Source organism: Athene cunicularia (assembly GCF_003259725.1).
Source record: "Athene cunicularia isolate RWA chromosome 7 unlocalized genomic scaffold, athCun1 chr7_part1, whole genome shotgun sequence".
Taxonomy (NCBI): Eukaryota; Metazoa; Chordata; class Aves; order Strigiformes; family Strigidae; genus Athene; species Athene cunicularia.
Window position 1 is genome coordinate 32,032,116 of NW_020799107.1, and position 25,262 is coordinate 32,057,377.

General features: G+C 37.5%; 1 protein-coding gene across 1 annotated transcript in view; it reads right to left on the minus strand.

Moving 5' to 3' along the window:
- LOC113482230 (von Willebrand factor D and EGF domain-containing protein-like) overlaps positions 1-25,262 on the minus strand; it is a 184,612-nt gene that overhangs the window by 38,312 nt on the left and 121,038 nt on the right. Inside the window, exons 20-22 of the mRNA XM_026852691.1 lie at positions 23,908-24,060; positions 22,298-22,462; positions 6,632-7,522 (exon numbers count right to left, since the gene is read on the minus strand). Of these exons, the coding sequence (XP_026708492.1) occupies positions 6,632-7,522; positions 22,298-22,462; positions 23,908-24,060 (1,209 nt within the window). The remainder of the gene's footprint in view (positions 1-6,631; positions 7,523-22,297; positions 22,463-23,907; positions 24,061-25,262) is intronic.

Sequence of the window (25,262 nt, forward strand, 5' to 3'; positions counted from 1 at the left end):
TTCAATGCTGCATTAAAATAACTTCAGGTTTTGACATGCTTGAGAACAGAAAACTCACTAGATATAGTTTAGACCCACACTATACATGCTGAGAATGTCATTAAGCTAAATCTAGTTTTGATTTGATGTGCTGTAAAGTTTAGACATTTGCATTTCAGCATGTGTTTAGCTGGAATTTGAAGTGTACATCTGTGAGAAAAAAAAAAAATAAAAAAAATGAACATTGTCTGGACAACTAAATAGATTAGATTTAGACCCATTTAAGCAGTTAATGTTAAACTTTCTTAAAGTTTTTCTAATTCAGCCACTGGTAGCAGCTGTTGGAGCAGGTTAGAGGCTTGGGCAGCTCGGGGTCTCACGTTATTAGGCTGAACAGCAGGTAGTAGTCCATGGTGAAATGGAAAGTGGAAGAAAAGGAAAAACATTGAACCCATTTTCGAATAAATTTGTTATTCCTTTAAAAATACAGCACTATATTTATAAACCACCAGGAGCTTGCTCGAGATCTCACTGAAGTCAATGACAGGTGCAGGGCTTTCAAAGGATGGTGCTGACCTGCCCGCTGCATGCGCATCCACCTGAGACATCTCCATTCTTCAGGGCTTGGGTAAGCACAGGAATTGTTTATAAAGGGATTTATTTGCAATTAGAAATTAACAGTAAGGTTAACAAAAGTAGGTAAAATTGGTTAATATTCTCTTCATGGAGACAGAAAACCACAAAACCTGGGAAAAATGTAGCACTCTTTTTGAAGTATGTGAAATGTGATTGCCTTTCCTGTAGGATGATGATTGCATAAAGCCTCCAGGTGCCTAAGTGCTGTGCCAAGCACAGTGGCATTCAAACATATTATGCTTTATTTCAGCGTGTTTTGTATGTAGCACTTAAAGTGAATGTGTCCGTTTGAATAGAATACTTTCCATCTGGCCTTTACACATTGCGAGATGCATCTGAACTGTCAGAAAAGAACATGGTCTTCTGGATATTAAAACATTTAGCTCTCATGGTGACATTTAATAGTAAAATGTTTAAAACCATTCTATTTCTGATGAATAGCAAAAGATAAAAACTGAACACTAAATGAAATGTGGGAGCCAGAGTAATATTCACCTAAAAGACATTTCCCTCTGTAATAGAAATATACTGTTTGTGTCAAATTCTTTTCTAAAACTTCTATCTTTCATCTTTGGGAATGAATATTTTTTTCCATAAACATTTGTAAATTGTACAAAGGTATTGCAGTGTTTTTATACTAAGCGGTTTTGGATGGTATAAAATAACAGTAAAGAGGAAAACATTGCTGCAAATGGTCAATCTTGCTGTCAAATGTACGTATGTTTATGTTTATAATTTAAAATCTGGAGGTGAAAATGGAGAAGTCCATTATTGTTTTCTTTGAAAAGGCTTTTTGGGAAATATCTGAAAACTTTTTTTTTTTTTTTTTTTTTTTCCCCCGTTAAAATGAGATCATGCACTTTTTATAAGTTTCTCTATGGTAACTTTGGGGGTACTGAGGAATAACAGATGCTCTGTTGTTTCCTCCATTTCCAACAGCCTAATCAGCAAATGGCTTCCAGGACAGAGTTATTGCTTAACATCTCAACAGCGAGTAAACACCCTGTGCCATCCAGCACAGGACGTCCCAGACGTGTGCCACTAAAACAAGGCTCAGGGGCGTGAGAGCATTACCTGCTGTTCCATTTAAAAATTTGAAAACCAGTCAGGTCAGGCCAGACTTCACTGGAAGGAGCATGGTCTATCTTGTTTCATACAATCATTGTACATTTCTTTTCTTTCAAAGATGCTTTAATCTAATTTCCTAAATGCACAGATGAAGTTTGAATATGTGCAGCCCAAGGGAGGTTAAAAAAAAAAAAAGGGAAAAGAAAGTTACCGAGTTATTGGTTTTCCTTTTGGAAGGTTGTGGTCTGAAGCTTTTCTTTTGCATTTAAGATACACAGATAAAGGAAATAAAGCATAGGGTTAAAGTATGTAATATTGCAATTAAAATAACTTGTGCATATTTAAATAGTCCTGCAGTCCAGAGCCCAGTTATGAAGTAAATACTCATCATAGCAAATAGAAAATTAACAAAATTAACTTGACTGAATAAATTGGGAATACAAATGCATACAACGGTTCTGGTTAGGTTGTACTAATGGATTTTGTTTTGTGAAATGTCAGCTGAGTGCTCATCTGCAGTCAAAAAAGAAAATAAAGTGTTAGGAATCGGTAAGAAATGAGCAGAGCACAAAATGCCAGACTTTATTATGGTCTGTATCCACGGTGAGCTGCATCTTAAATACCGTGTTCAGGTCTGATCCCCCAGCTTAGAAAAGATGGAGAAAAAGGTGATAGGAATAACCAAAGTTATATACTTGCTATAGTTATAACAAGTGAGTAGATCAGGTCTTTGGGAAAGACATGACTTGAGGGGATAGGATAGAAAACTGCAAAACCAGACGTGGCCTGGAAAGGTTGAGAGGGTTCTGTTCAAAGGCATCACCCGAGCTTTTTGAAGCACATGATCCGTAACTTGCTGAGGGACTATTCTGGACAGCATCTCCATATCTTTCCCATACACTGCCAGACATCAGCTGTTGGTAGCTATTGGAGATAGGGCAAGGACTTTTGGTCTGATACGGCAGAGCTTTTAGGATGTAAAAATGTTAGAACAGATGATGTCAGCTACCTGATCTTTTTTGCATGTTTCATCCAGCTGTTCATCCTGAGGTCATAATAATTTCCTAACTTCTCCACCTTTCATGTTATTTTGAAAATTATTTTGTTTGAACAGTGGTTTTGTAATGTCAAGGCAATGCTGCTCTATTTCTTGGGCAGAAAGCATGACTACTACTGTTCTAGACTTCCCTTTCACTTAGAAAATATGGTTCAAAGCCTATAAAATATCCCAGAGTTTTACTGACTTAATATTTTAAAGAAAATATTTCTAAAGTAGCATGACTTTATCTTCCATAGGAATTCTGAGGAACTATTATGACTTCTATAAAACTAGAAAGATACTAGTCATTAACAATCACCTAATCCAAAATGGTTTTAAATAATTGTCTGTATTCTATGGAATTGAGTTTTTGAGTTTTAAATTTTACAGTTTTAGTAACCAGACACTCCCAATCAAACGAACTTGGGGTTAGAGAAATAAAAATAAGGATGACCAGAAATTAGGCTTAGATTGTTATCTTTCTTTAGTCTTTGGGTCAAGGTCTCTCAGAAACAATCACAACAATGACGCTCAGAGCAGAATTTTTTGTTAACTTCAACCTTGTTATCGAATAGAAAGGACATGTTCCACCTTACAGCACCCTAAGGAGCTCAAGACATACAACAGCTGCTCTCAGAGCCACATGCACAGACCCTGGTGAATAAACCAAGCCCAGGGAAAATACAGCAATTATTTCCTTGTCCAGTGGATACAGTATCTTTGAAAGTGCAGGCCTGTGTCCCTGTTGTAGGTTGGGGAACAGAGGCAGGACAATGAATATTTGCTCTAAGGTGAACTAACACCACTGACAAATATTTCAGAGCATTAGCCTCAAATATTACAAAGTGCTGCATTACATGTGCCATTAGACAAAATATCAGAAACGTTCTGAAAACAATCCTGTTATACCAGTTATGCATTATTAAAGGGCTAGGTTTTTATTTGATTTGCATACTGAGCTGAAACATTTAAAGTTCTGTGTTACGACACTTCTGCAGTGTGCTTTGGAAGGTGATAAGTGCTGCCCTGTAAAACTGTTAGGAGTGTACCAGAGTAATCCACTGGCTTTACGGTATATATCTTTGAAAAGGGCAATCAAAGTGAAAATTAGGTATTTAGTAACCTCCCTCATCAGCAGAGGAACTCTTGGCTAATGCCAGTGAACATCTTCTGCAAGAGAATGTGTGGGAGAATCCAGTGGACTACAGTAGGCCTTATCTCCTCTACTTCATTTTTACTATTGTGTAGGTGATGTTGACTGTCTCCAAAGTACTACTCTGAAATGAAGTTGTTCAAGGCTTTGCCTGTTTTTAAGACTAGTCTTAACAATAGGCCACTAATAAATAGTGATACTGCCTTTTGCAGGAAGGTGAAAAAGCTCTACGAGCTGGGAAGCTGGTCAGCTGTAGGAAAGGTCATGGGAGTGATGAGTAGAGCTTTGAGGATCTACTTCATCTCACCCCATCTGCAGAGTAAGTAACTGCTGCCAGAAGTGAAAGAATTAAGATTCTGTAATGCTTATTATGCCAAAGCAAGATAGGCAAAAGCAAGGTCCTACTTTTTACAGATGGCAAAGTTGTCAGTAATGAAGGGAGGGATCTAAATGGAAATTGCTAAAAGCATCTGAATATATCTCAGTTTAGATGCCTGCATGTAAGCCAAAGACACTGACATCTAGCTATGAACTTTCAAAAGAAGGTAGGAGCTTAGACCTGATGATTTCCGGAGGTGTCTTCCAGCCTGGACTCCTGTAAGGCTGTGATTCCCAAAGCAGGAAGACAGAGTAGAGGGAGAAGACTTCCAACTAAATCATAACAGGAAGACTGAGGTGCTTATCCAAAGGGATAAGATTATTACAGACATAAAATATGGTATGATTTACTTTGAAATTTATTTTCAGGATGCTGCTTATTTTTTTCTTACTGGTCCTCCAAGCCTGATTTTGAATCTGCACAACTGGAAAAAAAAAGTACATTCTGTCACAAGATAAATATCACTTGGTAAAGTATTTATTATCTTAGAGTATTTTCAGATGCTCTTATTAAACAAAGGTCACATCCCCTCAAGCTCCACAGGTATTAAAACTTGCTACAGATGGGCTGTTTCTTTTATCTCCATGAATTTTGATATCGAATAGGATGGTGACAACTATCACTAGTATCTGAGTCTGTCAACTATTTTGCTCACTTGCCACAGAGGTTGCATTGAAGCCTGAAGATTTTGCAGACGTTGGTCTCTAAGCTTTGATCATTTGCTCCATTTTGCTGCCTCCTGTTCTTTGAGGGAAGTTGGTACAATTGTGGAAGCATTACTGTAAGGTGCTGATAGGTGAGGTTAGAACAGGTCTTAATCCAAGGAATTATCCTCATCTTTCAGCTTCATCTGTCATGATGAATTAGCTTGCATCTGACATGGGAAGAGACATCAATGGCTGGAGGTACAATGGGATCTCTTCACACTTCTGGCCATGCTCCAGGGTGCTACTCACAGGTGCGCAGAGGGGCTCGGGATGAAGCAGAAGTGAGGAGCAGACAGGCTTATTACCGAGTCAGGTGACATAGTCAATGACAAGAGACAAATAAAGGATGTTTGTGTATTGTGTCATCAAGCCCTGAGACAGAGAATGATGTTAGTAATAAAGTATTTCATCCTAAGGACTCTCCAGAGAGATTTTCAGTAGTACCAGTAATTGAAGAAAACATGTTGGCTTGTGAGACAGTAAAAGGCAGAGGTAGATTTATGTTTTAAGGACTAGACTGATGGGCACATTAAATATACACAGAGCAGCCGTATACCCATATTCGTAAATATTCATATGTACATGGGCCTGGTCTTCGAGGGGAGGCTGTTCTGTGGTCAAACTTGCTTTGGACTTGCCAGTGCTAGGAGCTACTTGGTACTCTTCTAGCTCCAGGTATCAAACAGAGGTCAAAGACAGAGTCTTTTTGCGCCAAGTAACCTTAAGTCCTTTTAGTAGGGGCATTTCAGAAATGTGAAAACAGGCAAAAATTATAGCACCCAAGATTATAGTAACCTTTTCTTAACACATTTTGTAATATATCTCCAGCACTGCTCTGAGCTCAGAAGGCTGCAGTATTGCTAGGGGCTTTACACCACCACGATGCCATACTTACAGCAAGGAATTCCTGCAAGGTCCTCTGCAGAGCATCAGGGCTGAGAACCCCCTACGCCTGTCTGCTCTGCGCACAGAGCGTCAGAAACCATACGCGAAAGAGAATGAAATAGATGATGCAAATGCTTTTGCTTTGTGTAGTGAAAGGCCAATTAAGATATCAACATCAGAGGAATTTCAATAAAAGGTGTAATTAATGATAGCTAAGTCAGGGAATTAATTGCTTCAACAATGTGCATAATACTATTGTTTCGTGGAGGTATTCTAAGCTGTCTAATAAATAACTCAATATATTGTGAAAACCCTTCTGGTGCTATACATTTCAGATGACAAGTTCAGTTTTGTATTTAAGATATTAGGTAGATATTTTAAAGTAATTTTTAAGGCAGCAGAACAATTAGTTTTTCCTACAATATGTGTTGTGTAGAGAAATGTGAGTCAATTTTACTCTTTCCCACAGAATTTTTATATGTTTTCAAATGTAATGACTTTAGTAGAATGAATCTGGCCTTAAACAAGGGTAAGCAAGATCACAATCTGTCCCTGGTTTCAATAGATTAGATATTATCAAATAAATATGTCATTTTTGTAAGCAGAAAGAGCTTTTTCAAAGTTATAGAATCTTTGTCTATTATTCCGAAATATAATTGGCTTTGAAAAAAAGAATGATCCCAGCTAGAAAAGTCTCCAAATTTATAATAAAAATTATTTTTTACTTTAGAGAGTTATTAGATTTGAAGTTATAAAAGAATTTGAAAGAGGGTTTTCCTCCTTACCTTCACAAGTAATTCCGTCACCACTGTAGCCAGTGGGACAAGGTCCACATTTAAATCCTCCATCTTCGGCCAGCTCGCACTGCACACCAGTAAAGCACGGTGTATTAGTACAAATGTTTTTCTGATGTGTCCCGCTGCTGGATTTTGGCAGTTCCACATGATCCATTGCTGTGCTGTATGCCTTTTTGACTGCTGTGGTCTGTGCTGGAAGCCTTGCCTGGGGAGCAGACCCTGCTGGGACACCAGCGTTCCAGGGAGCTGTAGCAAGGGCAGAACCTATGAAATGGAAAGAGGAGGTGATGTGTGTTGCCAAAGGAGATGCTCTCTGATGCTCTGTTGGGAAATCTTGGGGTGGTTTAGTCTTCAAGACTGTGACTCGACCGGGCCATTTTCTGGGAGAATAGGTGTACTTGGAACGAGTTTGCTGAACAGCATGTGGCCTTGCAAAGAATAAACTTGCATTTGTGTTGTGATGAGAAGCAACAGTCCGTGTTGCACCTGGGTTGTGTTGTTTAAAATAAGGAGTGGTATGGCTTGTCACGCTGACAGTTGTGGCTCTGGGGTCTGGCTCCTCATGCAGAAGAATAGTATGTGTACCACTTCTTTTTTCAAGAAAAGATTGTTTCCCAAGTGCTGTGGACTCCATATCATTTTTTTTTGCTGACAAAGTCTGAGCTTGCGAAGTATTCCTTTTAATTGTAAGGGATGGAGTTTTAATGGCTGTGGAGTTTCTTTCCAAAAAGTATGTAGTTTCTTGTCTTGGAATTTGGAGTTGGGAAAGAAGGGAATATATATTTCTTGATGTCTTTAAAACATCTTCCTGGTGAGAACCTTTTGCATCTTCAATATTTCTTCCAGCAAAATCCACATGGCTTTGGGAAGATCCTGAAACTAGGGCAGAAGGAAGATATGTATTAGCCAGATTTGCTGGTCTAGAGTTTAAAGGAACTGCAGTGAACATTTTGTTTAAGAGCAAACATCAATTCTAGAAGTAAAAGAGTTAATCTGTCATATATGTGGAGGACGCATTAATGCTGGCTGGCACGGAAATGGCAAGGTGTTCTCTGCTATGGGTAATACCAGCACTGTATGCACAGGGAACTCCCATACCAAAACATACAGGGTGGCAGCTCATGAACTAGATGAAATATATTTATGTTGGCTTCACATTGAGCCTAATGTAGTAAGTCTTATTGAAGGTCAGGCATTATTCTTTGAGGTGCAGCCCTGGGTTTACAGGGGTTAATTAGCAGCCAGGCAAGAACAGTTGCCATGCTGGTTTACTAATTTTGGCTTACACTAGCCCATGAGGTTTTGGCATTGTACACCTTTCCTGGGTGCACACTGCATTCTTGATCACGTGAGCTAATATTTTTTTCTTATTAACTGTCTCTATTGCAACAGGGTGCTGGGAAATGTTCTGCTAGAGAGTACATAATGTGGACTTTACATTCAAGCTCTTGTAGTCGAGGAGTAAGATAAGACATTGTAGTTTGGGACAGATAGATATCGGAGCTGGAGACATAAACAATATTAAGACAGTTCTTTGGTAAGATCGTGTCTTAGAGAGACTCTAGTCCCATTATACCAGTGTATAACTACGTAATGCTTTTGTAGTCCTTATGGAAAAGGAAAGTTTTAGGGAAGCATTTAAAGGAGACAAATGGAAAAGCTTTGTTAATGCTGTGTACAGCTCCCTCCAGACGTGAGGGGCAGCATGTAAGAGAGACTGCTGGTTTGTAACTGTCACCCGCTTGTTACAAAGCCAGCCACCTTTTCAGTTGTGTAAGGAGGGATGATAGATGGGGAGAGGGCAGTCTGTGAAGGGCCTTGAAAGTGGGGACGAGTAGTTTGAATCAATGCTTTCAGGAAGATTAATGGTCATCTGCTGACTCTAATGAATGGAATAAGCTATTTTTAACCGGTTCTGGCATACTCACTCCATAGGAAATGGAATATCTTGGATCCTGAACAAAAAACCTCACTTGGTTGTAGGGTTAACCTCATGCAGGATGCACCTCTTCCTTTTAAATGTAAATATTAATCATGTTCTTAAAACTCCTATTGATGCTGAAATTAGCCATAGTTAGCAAGGAAAAAGATTACAAGGTTTGGCAAAAGTCAAAATGAAAGTTAGAGCATTGACTAGGTCAAAGTAAATCCTGTCATCCAAAGTTGTGTTTATTTGGCTGATAGTGTCATTCTACTGGTGGCTGATGAGTTTTTATTTCCCTGAAGCATAAGGTTTTGGAATTTTACAATGGTACTGAATCACGATATGGAAATCAGTAGGTAAATACATGATATTGAGTAAAGCAGTGGGTAAACACATGGATTTTACTGTCCAAAGTAAGGATGATGAATGATAAGGTACACAGAATGGAAGAAAAGAGATGGTGAAGCAGAGAGGACATCAGCAAAAAGCGCATGAGAGGATAGAAGTCAAAGGATTTTTAAAAATGAATGAGAGAAAGATGTAAGAAATATCCCCATAGAAAATTATCAGTAATAGATGATCATTACTGCTTTTGGAAAATTTGATTCAGGGACCAGAAATCAACAGGAATGACAGTGAAGGTCTGAATGACCTCTCTGACAAATTTCCAAACTGAGCCCTGATTATAGCTTTGAGCTTCTTCCACTGTGTCATAAATAAATGAGTTTTCCTCCTGACTAAATTTTAGCAACTAGTAAGGGGATCAGACTGACTAGCTGAGAAAGGGAAATCTTTTATTTCTTTATCAGATGATATAGGTGATATGCCCATCCTGCAAACAAGCTTCAGCTTTCCCTATAAGGGGGAGCGTGCTGTTTGAGTGTATCTATGATAATGCATTTTTTACACCTCAGGTAATATTACTAGTCAAGACTTGTGATACATTTTGGTTGGTTGCTCATTATGATATATACTGATCATGGTCCCTCACCCACTCTGCAGAGGCCACCAAACTTCATAAGATATTGGCACCATTCAAATGTGTTGACTACTGTCCTCTCAGCTTTCATTATTTCAGATTTTTACTTATATGATGCTGTGCAATTTAGTGCGGATTTGGATATGCTAGATTTTTTTCTGGAATACCTGAAAATTCCTTTCTGCAGTTTTCCAGATGTCTAAATAAGCTAAAACAAAGAAGTGTACCAAAAGATTGCAGACTCAGTTGTCTGTAGTCAGCAGCTTTCTCAAATCTTGTATTACTTCAATTTATTTTCCTTGCAGTCGATCAATATCTTCAAATGTATAACCCATTATCAATGCAGAACTGTGATTGCGTGAATCTGGTTTCTCTGTGATGCCAGTGTGTGATTACATATTGGACTGGATGAAAATAACAAAAAAATGACAAGGCAAAGTGCTCAGGGTTATATGACTATACAAAAATACATTTTCACTACCTGTCAGTATTTCTGCCTATACTAATGGGGAAATGTGCAGCAGTGGAACGATTGAGTTTATTTTTCACAGAGGTAGATAAGAGACCGAGAACCTGCTGCTTTGCTCCAGCTGTGCATGGCAGGTGCTCCATTCGTATCGATGGAGTTACACCACTGTAAGCACAGCGTAATACCATATAGATCAGGCCCTGAGAAGATGGATTCCTCTGTTGTCCCTCTGTCTGGGGAAGATTAGAACAAGGGTGACAGGGCAAATTTCTGAGGCAGAAGTTTAACATCCCTCATACAACTCAACACAAGGACACTTCCCGTCTATGTGGTGCAGGAATTCCCCCACATGAGAACCCCCAGGCTTCGGTTTGCCCAGCGTTCAGGTATTTTGTGCTGCTCACACTAAGCTCATAAATCAGAATCGTCATAACCAGTCTCCAGTTCATGCTTGCCAACAACATCATGGCATTGTTAAGGTACAACAAATTCTGATTTCTTCTCTCACTTGAATTGCGTTTTATAGTGAAGTTCTAGATATCTGTAGTTGAAGAGGATCGTGTTCATTCTGAAGGTAATAAAATGACAATATAGGCTAGTGAAAACAGCAGCTCACAGAGAAGACACTCAACAGTCTCTTAAACCCAGGGTGACAGATCAACACTGAAACACAGAACAAAAATCTAATATATTTTCTCTCTCCCGAGTTTCTGGCTTTTTTTTTTTTTTCCTTTTTTTTTTTTTTTTTTTTTTTTTTTTTTAATTTTTATTTATAAGCTTTCAGACTTGAATTAAGAGAAATCACATGCCCTTCTAACCCCAAACATTTCTGTTCCTAGAGAAGCAGCACACGTTTCATACTCTGCCTGGGACAGGGTGGACCAGGTCGGTTACCATAGTCCTCTGTGCCATTCACCCAGGACTTTGCTGGTCTTAAAATTATGCACCTCCACACCTTCCTTCCCAAGCCATGTGCCTTGGATACAGCCCCATCCTGACCTACAACTAGCACCTGACGTCTCAAACACTTGCTTAAGCTTCTTGTAGAAATGAATATTTATTACCTTTTCATTGCCATGCTTCTCTTTGCAGCTATTAGCGTTAGAAGCTTACATTTTTGTTTTTTGAATGCAACTTTTTCATGTAATGAGATGAGGGAGACACTATGAGCATCGCAATGTAATCTCAAGTGCTGTTCTCTCTTTTCATCTAATAAAATACCTAAACCAGGTAGAGAGTGGCTCCCTTTCTCCTTAGAAAGATCACCTGTCAGTTCAGAGGATTATGGGCACCTTTAATTCCGGTCAGGTTACAACTATTTCAGAATTCTGTGAATAGTTTAAGAAATCATCTCATTATTAACACAGTTCAATAAATTTACAATTTGTGTAGTTTTAAAGCTATTAACATTTAGTAGTACATGCTGTCTAGCACATTTCTCATTCAGAAGAATGACGACAGAGAAATGCTCTTCTGACATATTACACTATGTGGGTCATCATTTAAAATTTGAAACATCTACCGGGACATAAATCTTATTTAAAATGTCAAGAAAGAATAGAAAAATTACACTGGTCTAAGAAGTCTTGTTATCAGAGTATTAAAGATCACCCCATTTCTCTCTCTACTTTTCCACATTCATATTTTTTTTTCTGTATTTACTTGGTGAGAAAGGGGAAATAGAGTAGCTGTCAATAAGAAGCTCTAGGGAAATTCTGTTTATTCATCAATTCTTAATCTGCTGGTTTATTTGATTAAGTTCTGGCATAACTTTCTTCTTTAATCAGAGTGTGTTTAATTCCTAAATCTTCTGTTTAGCCATCCAAGCATACCTTAATGTCTTCCCTCTTCCAAATATTCAGAAATATAGCTTTGATTCTCCCTTCCTTCCTCTCAAGCATCCAGAATTTCCCCACTTTCAGATATTGGTCAGACTTTCCAGTCACCGATGTCCCTTATCTTACAATCACAAGCAGTAACTCCCAGAAAAAATTCCTCAGCTCCTTTAAGTGAGGTACAGCTTCAGCTTCCCAAGTTTCACAATGGGCATTTTTTCCAGGATTATTTTTGTAGAAACAAAAGCATTTTAAAGACTCATTGAGATTGGGATTTTATTGTAAATTTAGATAGGAGCTTAAGTTTAGAGGTCATGATTCTTTACTTGTTTTTATGTCAATAATTGAAAAGTCATATGTGATGTAAAAGAGTTTAGGAACACACAATAAATATGTTGGAAGTACGTACAGGCAACAGCTAATCCCAGCTTTGAAAAAATGTGGAAATAAGGGATATGAGTAATAATGTTTATCTAAGAGGTGCCCAGGTCTGGAATTTGCAAATCAGGAAATGATGTGGGGCTGCATGCGAGCCACTAGCTGTGCATAGGCAGACAGGACAAACCAGCCAGGCTGTTTGGCTTGTGCTGGGCTAACAGAAGAGAGAGCCTGTGGTGCCCAGCACGCCTGACATCCAGACAGGTCAGCACATGAGCAAAGCTGTCGCACAATTCTCTATCCATCTGTACGGGCACGTTCAGGCTTAGTAAAATCTGTTCTCCCAAACCACCACTTCTGTGATGGGTAAATTTACTCCCTTGATGCTTTAATGATGAAATTAAAAGGTGAACATCTAGTTACTGTCTCTGAGCTGTGTTTCAGCCTGACGGAAAATGAGATGGTGTTGCCAGTGTTGCTACCTGGTGAGCAGTTTTCTTTCCGTTCACCTACCAAAATCATGAGCAACAGGGAATATTCTGTGGAGTCTGCATCACTCAGCCACTTCTGATTATAACTATTGCTCTGCTTCAGACTCTTTTGTTTGTGAAATGTGGCTGCAGCTGCACATAACAATTCTGTAACACCATTCATAATTTGCAACGCAAATTTGTTTTGTGTGTATGAAATACAAAATCATTCTGCTCTAACACAATGCTTTTCATGGAGGACAAAACCTGGGATCTTCAGCCAGCTCACCCACTAAACTTTGTTTACAAATCTCCTTGTATTCAGAGTAAATGATTCCCATAAATGGAATGAGGTCTAGACCCCAAGGAGGTCCTTTTGCAGTTCTGGGATGTTGAAATCCCTGTGACTATATGAGAAAATGCTACCTCAAGAAGAGATAGTGTGTCTGCTTACATCACATTAAAAGGTCTTTTGTATTTGTTTGCATCACTGTATGGTTCATTTGCCTCTAAGTTTTCAGAACAATATAATTGGCATCTAATTAATTAACTGATGTATTTAAAGAAAATGAGAGTTCTGAGATGCTCAGTCAGGAAGCAAACAGTTCATGAGTGTAAAAATTATATTACTGACTACATGTTAGAGAACATTTCAGCCTGATCTAAGAGATGTCAAGAAAAACATAAAGATAATCCTTTTCACACTCAACAAATACCAAAACAGCACCTTAGAAAGATTTTTCTTAGACATAGTTCTTTCCTTATACAGAACACTTTTCTATTCATAAAACTTTTTCAGTAGAGAACATTATAATTTAGAGACTAAGACAAACAAAAAACAGAGTTCAGGCATTAATACTGATTTAGAATAAATTAATAAAGACAGTTTTCTCCCTAGACTTTAAATGATGAGCTCCTTTTGAGGTGTCCCGAGTAGATAATAGTAGTGTCAGGCTGTAAGCTGGATTTCTAGAATGACACTCAAATCTGAAAGAAGTGAAAGAGTTTTAAATATGAAACTTATCCTAATACATGACACTTTCACATGGTATATGTGAATCTGCATACCAAAGAGGTATCCATCAGCTTTTGGGATTCTTGGGACAAGGCATCAAATGAAGGCAAAGTGTAAGAACCATGCAAGAAGGCAATGAACACAATAAGTGTACAGAAGAGTAGGCCTTTGAGGAAAAGAATGCATTTTGTGTACTTTGTTTGCAGACTCTGTTTGTTGGTTGTTAGGTTTGGGTTTTTGTTTTTGGTTGTGGGTTTTCTTTACTTTTCTGATGATTTCTGTAAGTTTTCAATAGAAATTTTAACATCGGGGTCACTAGAGACGGTATTTTTAAAAATGGTGTAAGAATTACTGATGGCAAAGATACGAGCTTGTTCTCCAAACAAGGATTTTTTTTTTCCTCTGTCAATATTTTTCTTTATCAGTGTTTTCCTGGATTGTTTATGAGATTTATAAACCAGCTATGTTTTTACAATGTTTTCTCAAACACCTCTCCTACCTTCCAGTTTATTTTTCAAGATTTAATTGAAAAGTTCTCTCCTAGGGGTTGGAAAAACTCAACGCGTTTGATCTGCTCTCACCCCTTGCACAGGAGCCTTGCTCCTCTTGCTCCTTTGTTACTAGATCTCTTTCCGTGCTCTTTACATTCTTCAGGTCTAACCCTTTCTCTGCTGCAGTTTTTAGAAGTGCTTTTCCTGTGCTTTTCTCTGAATATCCAGCTACCAAAACAGGAAGCAAAGGAGAAGTATGGCTGTGTTTCAAAACACCATGGATCACTCACTTAACCCTCTCATAACTATTTTATTGTCCTTTCTTTCATTATCCCTTGTTCATCTTTCAGGTCTGAACTTTTACCTCTCCTCTTTGTGTTCTACCTTCTCCAATTACTTGAGTCTGCAACTGTATTATTTCAGCAGTAATAAAGACTGTATTAAGATACAGTTCATAAAACTAAATTATATTCTCTATTCAGGAATTGACAGTATATTTTACTTCTCAGCACTGCAAGAGATGAAAAAATTAATAGAAACTGTATTCTTATCTGATGATGCCTCATGGGCCTTCAGACTCTTTCATAGCTTGAACAGGCTGAGAGTTATATATAAAATAGGCTAAATCAAGACAGATCATCTCTGAAGCATCCCTGTCTAATTCTCTGAAACATCTATGTAGAATTCTTTAGAACTATAAGAATAGATTATAAAGTTCATAACGTTTCTTCAAAAGAAAATCCATAATATTTCTTCAATGAAAAAATAGCTTAAATTTGAATATTTTACTGAAATTCTCCTTTTATTCGATTCAAGAATTAAATGGTCTAAAACTATAATTATGTTGTTCGGGGCTGTAAACACATAAAAATGAGTTACTTTACATATGAAAGCTAAGAAACAATCTGAACTATGCCTTGCTGGAGACCAAGTAATGAATCTATTTTAATACCATATAAGCACATATAAAAACCCTCAGTGAAATCATGCTTTTATGGAATTCTCCACAATTTCAAGTGATTAGGTTGACAACTGTCTATAGTTTCTTTCTAATATAGAAAACAAAAAGCAAGGAATTTCAATAAGTTTTCAGATGGCACGTCACAAAAGTTCTTAGTTCTGTTAATTTGTGTCTAGTTTAACCAAATGGGCTTTTCACTACTGCCAGCAGGTTAGCAATTATAAATGGTGTGTTCTTTTATCTGTGCAGAAAGACTATAAACAATGTACGCTGAATTCAGACAGCAGTGTAGAAGAGCAGTCAGCATCCCTAAATCCAAGCTAAGCAGCATTAGTGCAGAATTCGAAGCTTATCTTCTGTCTGAACAGCATATGCTGTTAATGCAACAGTTCCTGAAGTATTATTATTTAGCTACAGCTCATTGCCAGTGTAGGTGTCTTCGGCTCTTGAAAACACTTGCTTCTGCCCTTTGAATTCCATGGTGGAATTTTGGGGACAGTCATATCATGAGATTTGCCTTTATAATGTTTGTAGTTTTCTTTGAAAGAGTATCAGGATGAGCGAGTACAGACATTTGATAGTGGCACTTCAGCTAGCAACAGTATTGTGTTTAATCTTTTCCTCTCTTAGGCTCTGAGGATGTATTATGGAAATTATTGTGTTTAATGGAGCAAGAATTTTGAAGCAAGCTGAGGTCACTTAGAGATTGAACACTGTGACATAAATAGCTATGAAGAAGACAACAAGTCCCTGTTTTTTTGCATTCAAACAAATAAAAAGGGGAAGCTATGAACTGCCCAGAGGTATCTGGGGGAGAAGGAAGGAAGAAGGCTTAAAGATTACCTTTCCTGCAAGGTATTACATTAGCTTAAGAAGAATTTAAAATTCATAAACCAATAGCTTGATTCAAATCTGAGATTTTTAAGACAATATTCTATAAGTACTGTAAGCAATGTGTGTTAGCATGGAGAAACTGTAGTGAGAACTGTTATTTTTTAGTGATATGAAAGATTTATCAGCTGTTCCACCACTTACAGACCAGACAACTCTGGTGATTCTCTCCAGTGTGCAGTTCTACCCTATTGTCCTATAGAAATTAAAACAAAACAAACAAAAAATTACGTCTTTTGCATTTTTATGATTATATATGAGATAATTTCTCTTTGAGAAATCAAAGGTTGGATCAGATGTTCTTTCAAGGTCCCTTCCAACCTGGGGTATTCTATGATTCTGTGAAATTCTTAATCTAATAAATTATTAGCATGAGAGATAATTTTCTCCTGCTTCCCCAAGGATCAGTTGGTTTGTGTGCAGCTATAGGCTGTTGCTGTGTCCTTTCAGAAATGAACTAACTCTATACATGTGACAGGTAATTTGGGGGGCAAAATTCACGTGGTTTGGCCATGAACTGATTCTGCAAGACCAGAGAAGTGAGTGGCACTACTTATGTAGGTACCTGTTCATCAACAACAGCAAGACATTAAGAAACTAGTCTTAAATCTGTCCTGAGCAATGATGAGTCTGTATTTTTCACCCCTATTTTTATCCCCTGCACTGTACTGTGCTTTGCATTGCTTATGAATCCTTTTTCTTCAACTCCTGCTTTGCAGTTAGTAGCAAAACTCTTGTGTTGCTTTAATAGAGCCGGGACATCAGCCTAGTATGAGTTACTTACAGTTCTAAAGGGCTTCTAAGTGCCTTTAACAAAACAGCAATCTTATCAAATTTGTGGAAACAGGGTTGGCTCTCTTTAAAAGCCGTGTGCTATTATAGCTAGATCATCAAATGAGCTTGGAACTTTTAAGAGGAAATAATCTTGCTCTCTGTTTTGTCAGTGTAAAAAACTACAGGGCCTGTATCCTCCATAGATTATTTGCTGGAGACTGAGGTGTTATTATCACTTAAAAGTCATGATGGCACAGTGATTGCTTAAGCAAAACGTGGCACATTCTTGGTAGGAGAGAAATGTAATCTGTACTTGATGTTCTGATTGAATGTAAATATTATTCATGGCATATAGCTGAGTCCTCTTCCCTAGTGGTTTTATGGCTTGGGCTTCATTGGTCTTCTATTGCTGAGCTACATCATTTCCTAAATATATCATCTGTATTGGAAGCACTTAACAAATTCTGGATTGACAGAGTATATGGATCAGTGAAGCTGGAAACCGTTTATCTTTTAAATTATCTAAACATATTCTTCCCACTGTGACCACTTTAGTTGTTATGTTTGGGTCATAGAGTATACTGTACAGGCCTCTGTTGATATTTTTCTGAAATACTTAATATTTTATTAGGTATCCCCAAGGAGGAGAAAGCCATCAGAAAGACTCTCAGATTCCCTTTCCATCTTGACAAGCACAGGAGTAGATTTTCAGTGGCAGTTACATACTCAAAGGGCAGGAAAGGGTCACAGTTTATTTCCAAAATGCCAGGGTGGTCCTGGCCTTGTGAGAAGATTACTGGTATACCATTTGCAAAACTGTGTCCTTCATGAGTCCAAATTTATATGGAATGTCTTTGTGTGGCATTTCAAACCCCACATCAGTTGCTATTTCATCACGTTCCCCCTGAAGGAGACATCATTACATCATAACTAGTCAGCCTGAAAAAAATGTACATTTTTATCCTGAAATACACAAACGAGAAACACTGAAACATAGTTTACGAAAGGGATTGGAAACTTCCAACATAAATTCTGCAGATGAGTTATGGACAGAGTTTCAATGGCCTGAGTCAGAGTTAGGAGCTGGAAGCCACGGCACTGAGATGCAATGCTTCCCTGTTTTGGAGCCCACAAGAATAGCTGAGAGCTACTACCTCACAGAGGCACAGACTATTATTTACTATTTATCTGGTATTTCTGTTATGCCTTCTTTGGAAGGACCTCAGACAATTTCAGAACTAATGACTACACCATCAAAATGTTCCTGCCTTCAAGTAAGCCTTGTAACTCATTACATAAACCATGTCAACACTGCTTAGTTACTCATTGCAAAGCACCCTCTGAATGCTGAAAAGTGTGTTTTATATACATCTACTGGTACATACAGATTTCATATTTAAAAGTTCTGTGTGTTTTGTGCCTACCTTAGAAGGTTTCAAGATGTGTCTTTCAGGAACAGTGCTCAGCTCAGTCCATTAGGGTAATGCTATTCTTTAATGGAATCACTGATGATTTACACTGGTGTGAGTGAGACTGGAATTTAGGCCTTGCTCTTTTTAATGCAAATTCATCAATTCTGTTAGATAAGAGATGAAAGGAGTCCATTATGTTCTTCATTCATGTCTTGAAGCAAAATCATTTGATTTGTTCCAGGCAGTAAGAGGTCCCTTACTCCTACAGTTAGCTCCAGAGATGAAACCTTGGGTTGGTGACCAAAGCTCTTACTGGAGTTATTTATTTTTCATGGACAGTGATCAATGATGAGTGCTAATAATGACAGCAGTGATTTCAAAGTTAGAAGTTAAGAATGTAAAATTTAAGACTAATACGTTCCCCTGGTGTTAGACTGAGCACTATGTGTTTAAACACACACATTCTTTTAATTAAAAATATTTTATTCTCCTTTTAAATCCACACCTTGATGTTGATCTGACAGTGGTGCAAATGAGGTCACAGAGGTCTCTCTGATGTAAAATCAAAGTGAAATCAGAAGTACGGTGCAGATACTGGAACAGTGTAAAACATAGAGTATGTAAACATAACAAAGAGCCGACACATACGGAAGTATATCAAGTGCCAAATGTCTACAATACTGCAAATTAACTGCTATGGCATGAGAGGTACCAGTGGTGTTCAGAATGGAAAAACAGAATTTGATTACAGAGATCGTAAAATAACCCTCTCCCTTGATCTTCGGCTCCCTAAACCAGGAAAGGCAGAAAGATCTGGCTCTGAACAAACAATCTTTTATTGGTGATGGATGTGGCACTGCTTTGTCCAGTAAAATTTCTGATTTACTAATAGGAAAAAAATAAATCTTTTGTGATGACACCAACCTCTCTAACCTGCTAAAGAAAGTGCAAACAGATGGGTATCTCTGTGACTGTGAGTGATGAAACCAGCCTAGAGAAATACCAGTAGTGTCTGACGAGAACTAATATTGTAGCATGCAGTAACATCACCAGCATCCCCCATTAGGATATATTCATTTTCTTTATGCCAAGAATATGACCAATGATACTGCATGGTTTGATTTAATAGATCAGTCTCCTCTAACAGAAAGGTAACAGATATTTTATACAAATGTGAAATGTGCCCAGGGAAGCCTGGACAACTTTCAGTTCCTTAGACTTTCGTCTTTATTACAATGCTGGTAGAATTAAGGGACTTTGGATCCTACTAGTAATTTAAAAAAAAAAAATGTAGAATGCTTGCTTTATGGATTTTGAAGGGAGTGAAATAGCTTTTTGTTTCTGATATAAGAATGTATTTTTAAAAATAATAATTTCCCTTTATTTATGAAACTCCATACCAGCTTTGATACTGATAAAGTTTTTCTTTAAGACTAATCTCTTGTACTTCAAGAACAATTGCAACCACATCTGACTGATTTAAGCTGGCACAAACTACTGATCTAAGACGGGTAAAACATGTGAGAATAGAATGAGGCCCTGCATTGTTGACAGAGCAGGTAAATATAGCTCAGAAATTTATTTGTGGAATTACATGGGTTTCAGTAAGTCAAGTACATCAAAAGATTAATATCTATCACATATCAAGCTGGGGAAATGGTACTTTGTTAATTATAAATCAAAATTGAAGGACTTTTGGGTGCAGCTCATCAAACGCTGACTTAGGAAACAATTTTCTTCTGGCATATTTTTTCCCTTCAGTAGTCTATAAAGGCAGTTGGGTAATTTTTTTTTCATTTCTGTAGGAAAAAATACTTATCCTTTAATCCTTAAATCACAACAAGTGAGTGTAACTTCATGTCAAAAGCAGCCAATAGAAGTACAAAATAGGCATTAACAAGAGTATTTTTAGATTAAAATTATTAGCGTTGGAAAGAAGCGGCACATAATCTCAGTACCTTCACAAGCACTCTAGCAAACTGAAGAGGATTTGTTCTGTTTCATTTGAAGACTGATAGCATAAGTTACAAGGGAGAGAAGCTCTTATTCTAACAGGGAGGATTTCACAATAATCATAATCCATAACTACATGAATCTAATTGAAAGTTCATCCTTTTTTGTCTGATATCTTTTAATCATCAATGCTATACAATACATCTGCTCCAACTAGCAAAGCACATGGGAAAGAAAGTTAAACCGATCATTTTGGTTATAAATTAGGACACATACAGCTGCAGCAATTGTTTTCATTTCTGAATATTAAAACAACTGAGTACTCTCATTTAACCCTGAGGCACAAGATTCTCATCATTTATATTGTGATACAATTCACATGAGTGAATTTAAGGTTCTGATGGAATATTAAAAAAAAAAAAATTCTTCTTCATTCCCGCCCCAAAGTGCTCAAACTGGTTGTATGGCCATATTTGCAGCATGAAGTCCTGGACTCAGTTTGCATATTTGAGAGGAAAAAGAAAACCAGTCCCCCAGCCTCTGATATACAGCTCACTTCTGAAAGAACCATGTATTAGTCTCAGATCCTGATACTTGGGATATTTCTTAAATCTCGCCTGGAGTTCTGTATGACTGGTATGAATCACAGTAAACGGCAACTACTGTCTACACTTCCCATTTTAGAACATACACAAATTTATTTTTAATGTTTATATAAGCACAATGTAAGCATGCCTGATTTACTGCACCAGTACCTAGAGCTGTAGACTATCTGCTCTACTCAACATCATTTAAATGACCTTTGGGGTGTACAACGTATATCCCATTATGCTATTAACGACAAGGTGAAGCTCTGGGTAATAACAGAAATGTTAGTTTATATGCACAATGATATTTTTTTTCTCAATTGCTTTTACAGCCTCACCAAGTTATAGAAGAGTCAATAGCTGACTTAGTGCCCCTGACAGACTAAGTAATACTTTGCACATACTCATTGCGAGAGAAAGAAAAATGTTGGGTTTATTTTTGTGACCTTTAGATTCGGAGAACTGGCTAAAATAAATTTATAGTTCAAAGAGATAGGATGATACCTACACTAAGCAGTAAAATTGCTTCCACTTTGATAGTGTGCATTAAAATATAACACCAAGGTAACAGTCATTGATTTGGATACACAATGGGAAGTGGCGGTGGATTTGTCAAATGTAGGAGATTGTGGAACTATTTGACAGGTTTCAAGCCAGCCCATCTTGAGTACTTAAGAAAAAAGACTTAGAAGAAAACTGAGGAATCTGACCTAGTAACTACTGTTATTAAGGAATAAACATGAGTTCTCTTGGCAAATCACTGTGCAGTGAAAAGGGGACAACCATCCATACTGTCCCTATAGAACCACACACTGAGTTATGAGAATATCATTGAGACAGAGCAGGATTGGATAACTGATGAGTGGTTGCTATGGTATTGCCACTTTCTGCCTCAGGTCAGGACCCAGTTTTTCTTTTATCACAGCAGAAGACCTCTTCTAATGATCAGTCCTCAGAGATTAATGGGACCAACTGAGTTTCAGAGCTCCCTAAGGAAGATTATTGCTCAGGCTATGAACGATACTTTTGAAATGCTTTAATTATCTGTTGCCTTTAGTTGTTGGTATGGTTGTTCTTGCATGACACTTTGTTTCTCATCATCTTCACAGGTCACCTTGGAGAACAGATATCTTGCAGCAAAAGAATTAGGAAATAAGGAAAGGGGAGTAATACTGGCATGTGTCATGTTCTGATCTTACTGAGGAGGAAACATGTTTTGAAATCCTATGCCAGCGGTGTGGCAGAAATACAGATGTGGTGATTCATACCATCTAGTAAGTCCTGTTGTGAAGAATTCTCCCTAGTGGCAAATGAGGTGATTAATCTATTGAATTTTGACTGATAGAGCTAGGTATTCCTGAAATACCTGCCAGGTGTTCGCCAGGTAAGAGTGAAAGAGAAAAGCCTTCAGTGTTTGATTATAAGGTACATTGTGTTGTAATGCCATATTAGTTCATATTTTCTTACAGCCTTTGTATGCAAAACCTTTTTAAAATTCTAAAAATGAGAAAGTACCTGGTCTGGGAACTTTGGTACAGATTCGACCGTTTCCAAAAAACCCTGCTGGACACCGACCACAGACATATCCAATGTAAGGGGGTTTCCGATCAAAACATAACACTCCAGGAAAGCATGGCCTGTGGGCACAGGTAGTAATGTGGGACAGTGGTGTTGCATGGCCTAAAAAAAAAGGGAATTCAAGCATGTTTATTTTTAATTTCTCAAACCAAATGCATATGTAAAATTAAGCAGTGAGACTGCCTGAGCCCAGCTAAAGCTTTACAACTGCTTTTATTCTTTTCAAGTCTAATTAATGCAGAATGTTCCCAAACCTTGAGCCAAATATGAGAATGTCCTGTAGGCACAGTGTAGCAGAACAGCTGTTTCTCATTAAAGCAAGATTTATTAGTCCTCTAATTACATGTTTTCAAGTTTATTACTCAAAGTTGTTTGGTATTTATCATGGATAGTATAGAAACTGTAATTTTCAGCATAAGTGAAAGATTAACTGAGTGAGAAACTGTATTATTTGACATCCTTCTGGTCTTTTAGAATTGGAAGGTAATCATCAAACCTTACAGCACATATACCCCATCTTTAAAAATACACTGTCAAGTACATATGTTTCTGATCTAGAAATCATCCTTAATGTGTCAAACCTCATATGACAGGAGACTACTTTAATTATCTTAGAACTACATGCAAAATTTAACACTCTGGTAGTATATAATATTTTATCACTTATGATGTCACTGAATAGCAAGTGTATATGAACTGCCTTTGAAGTATTTAATAGTGTCAAGACAGAGAACAGATGATGAATAAAATCTTAATGATGGTTGTAGATCTTTTTTAATTGCCTCCAGTGAGGTCTCCATCATGATTCTCAAGTATTTTCAGCATTATTCTTGCACCTTACCTACGGCATTATGATGGATACCTGTAAGAGGCAAGTTCTGGTTAGGTGTTGGCTGGCCTGGTACAGATATAAAGAAAGAAGGTGAGAAAAAATATTATCTTTTATATATAACCTGACACAACACATATCCCCAGTCTCAATATTTCTGCTCTGGGCTGTCACTAGAAAATCAACTAAACAATGCAACGCTCATTAGAACAGGGCCAGAGTGCAGGTTAGGGAGTGCTGTAGTGCTCCGCCTCTGGGAAAAGCAACTGCCACAGTCAAGTTCATACTTTAAGAGTTGATCTTCTCTTATGCTCAAAACTCAGTCTCAATTCAGTGACTGCCCATCAAATATTTAAATAAAATATCAGGGTCACTTGGCTATAGCAAGCTGACATAAGCTGTCATTCATGTCATACTTCCCATTGATCACTAAGATATGGAATGATTATTTCTACCTCAGAACTGATGCAATTTCTAGTTAAGCCTGACCACTCTAATTGCTATAGCTGTAATGTCTCCCTTCCATGTAAAATTTTTTAGCAGCAATCCACAGTCCGATGTATTAAGGGTCTTTTTTTTTTTTATTATTATTTTTAACTCTGTCTATGATGTGTTATAAACAAGTTGTTTCTGTTTATTGTTAAGATGATAAAATGTATGATTTCTGGATATGTACACAGCAGCGAATGAAAACGATTTAATATCTTTGTATACCTACCATGTCTATCACTTCTGTTAAAATTCTTAATTACTGGAGAATCCTTCGCCTCTAAGGGTTCCAGTGGCTGCTTAACCTCAGTCTTGTTCAAATCACCTCTACCATTGCCTTTTTCAATGCTTAAAGCTTTTTTAATATCAGCAGCAAGCACAGCTGTGAAAAGAAAGCATGGAGACAAGGCAACAAGATGTTACAGCTTAGCTGTGATTGATGATTAAAAGCAACAGTAACAGCAAATCAGATAACCTGACATAAATTTATTCTGGAAGCCAACCATCAAGCAAATAAAGGCAAATCAGGTGAGTCAGCTGCTGACATGTAACAAAGCTTCAACACAAATATAGAAAAAATTACTATGCCTAAACTCACTGAACTTTGCTTATCTGGGAGACACACTTAATATGCACAGGGATCTTATATTGAGTTAAGGGCACAAAGGTGGCCCAGGACCCCATGTATTAGACAGAATTGTTACTTGGATGAAGATGCTACACTACACCCTGTGCCCTGTCTGATTCCTGCCACTCCTTGAAAGCTTCTGTCTGAGACTTCATTGCACTTGTTTGTTGGCTTCAGTTAGTTTGGCTGCAAACTGTATGTGTCATATATAGATATAAAGAGGAAAATTGATTCTTGGAGACTCTAAAAAATATTGATTTCTGCATAATTTTAAGATAATATCTTGAATTAATTAGTGATTTTAAAGTCTATGTGGATAGCGTTGCATGTTAAAGAACTATCGCCCTAGGTCTGTTGGATATTGTCTCTTCTTAATAAAGCTTAAGACTATGACTCTTTATATATATTAAACAATGCAATGAGCTCTAGCCCACTCTAAGAGCTATAGAGTTACTTCAGTTTTCTCCTCCTTCCTCCCAGAAGCCTTTATACCTGCTTAAACAAGGGAAGTTACAGCAGGTATGTTATGTCTCTGTATCAGAACCATAAAGAATGACTTCTGTCTTATTTTGGGTGGACAAGAACCCCTCAGGTTTTTTCCTTCTGATAAACGTGCATTTCAGAAATAGAGAAATCTTTCTGTAATTAAAAATAAATGCAAAGTAAGAAATTACTTTTCTGGTATATTTTAAAAAAGGACATTGTTTCCTACATCCTTCCTTCATTGGTCAAATTAGCTATGAAAATATGCATTAATGAAACAGATGCAAAATCACTTTGTATTAACCAATGTGGCCAAAAAATACAGCAAAGAAAACATTCTGTACAGACATTTGGCAATATGATTGAAGGGATATTTGGTAAATCTGGCAAAGACAGTCTTGCTGGTGCCAGGATCCTGCAGTTACAACAGTCTTTTTACATTGGATTATCCTTTTTTCCTCTTGGGAGTTAAT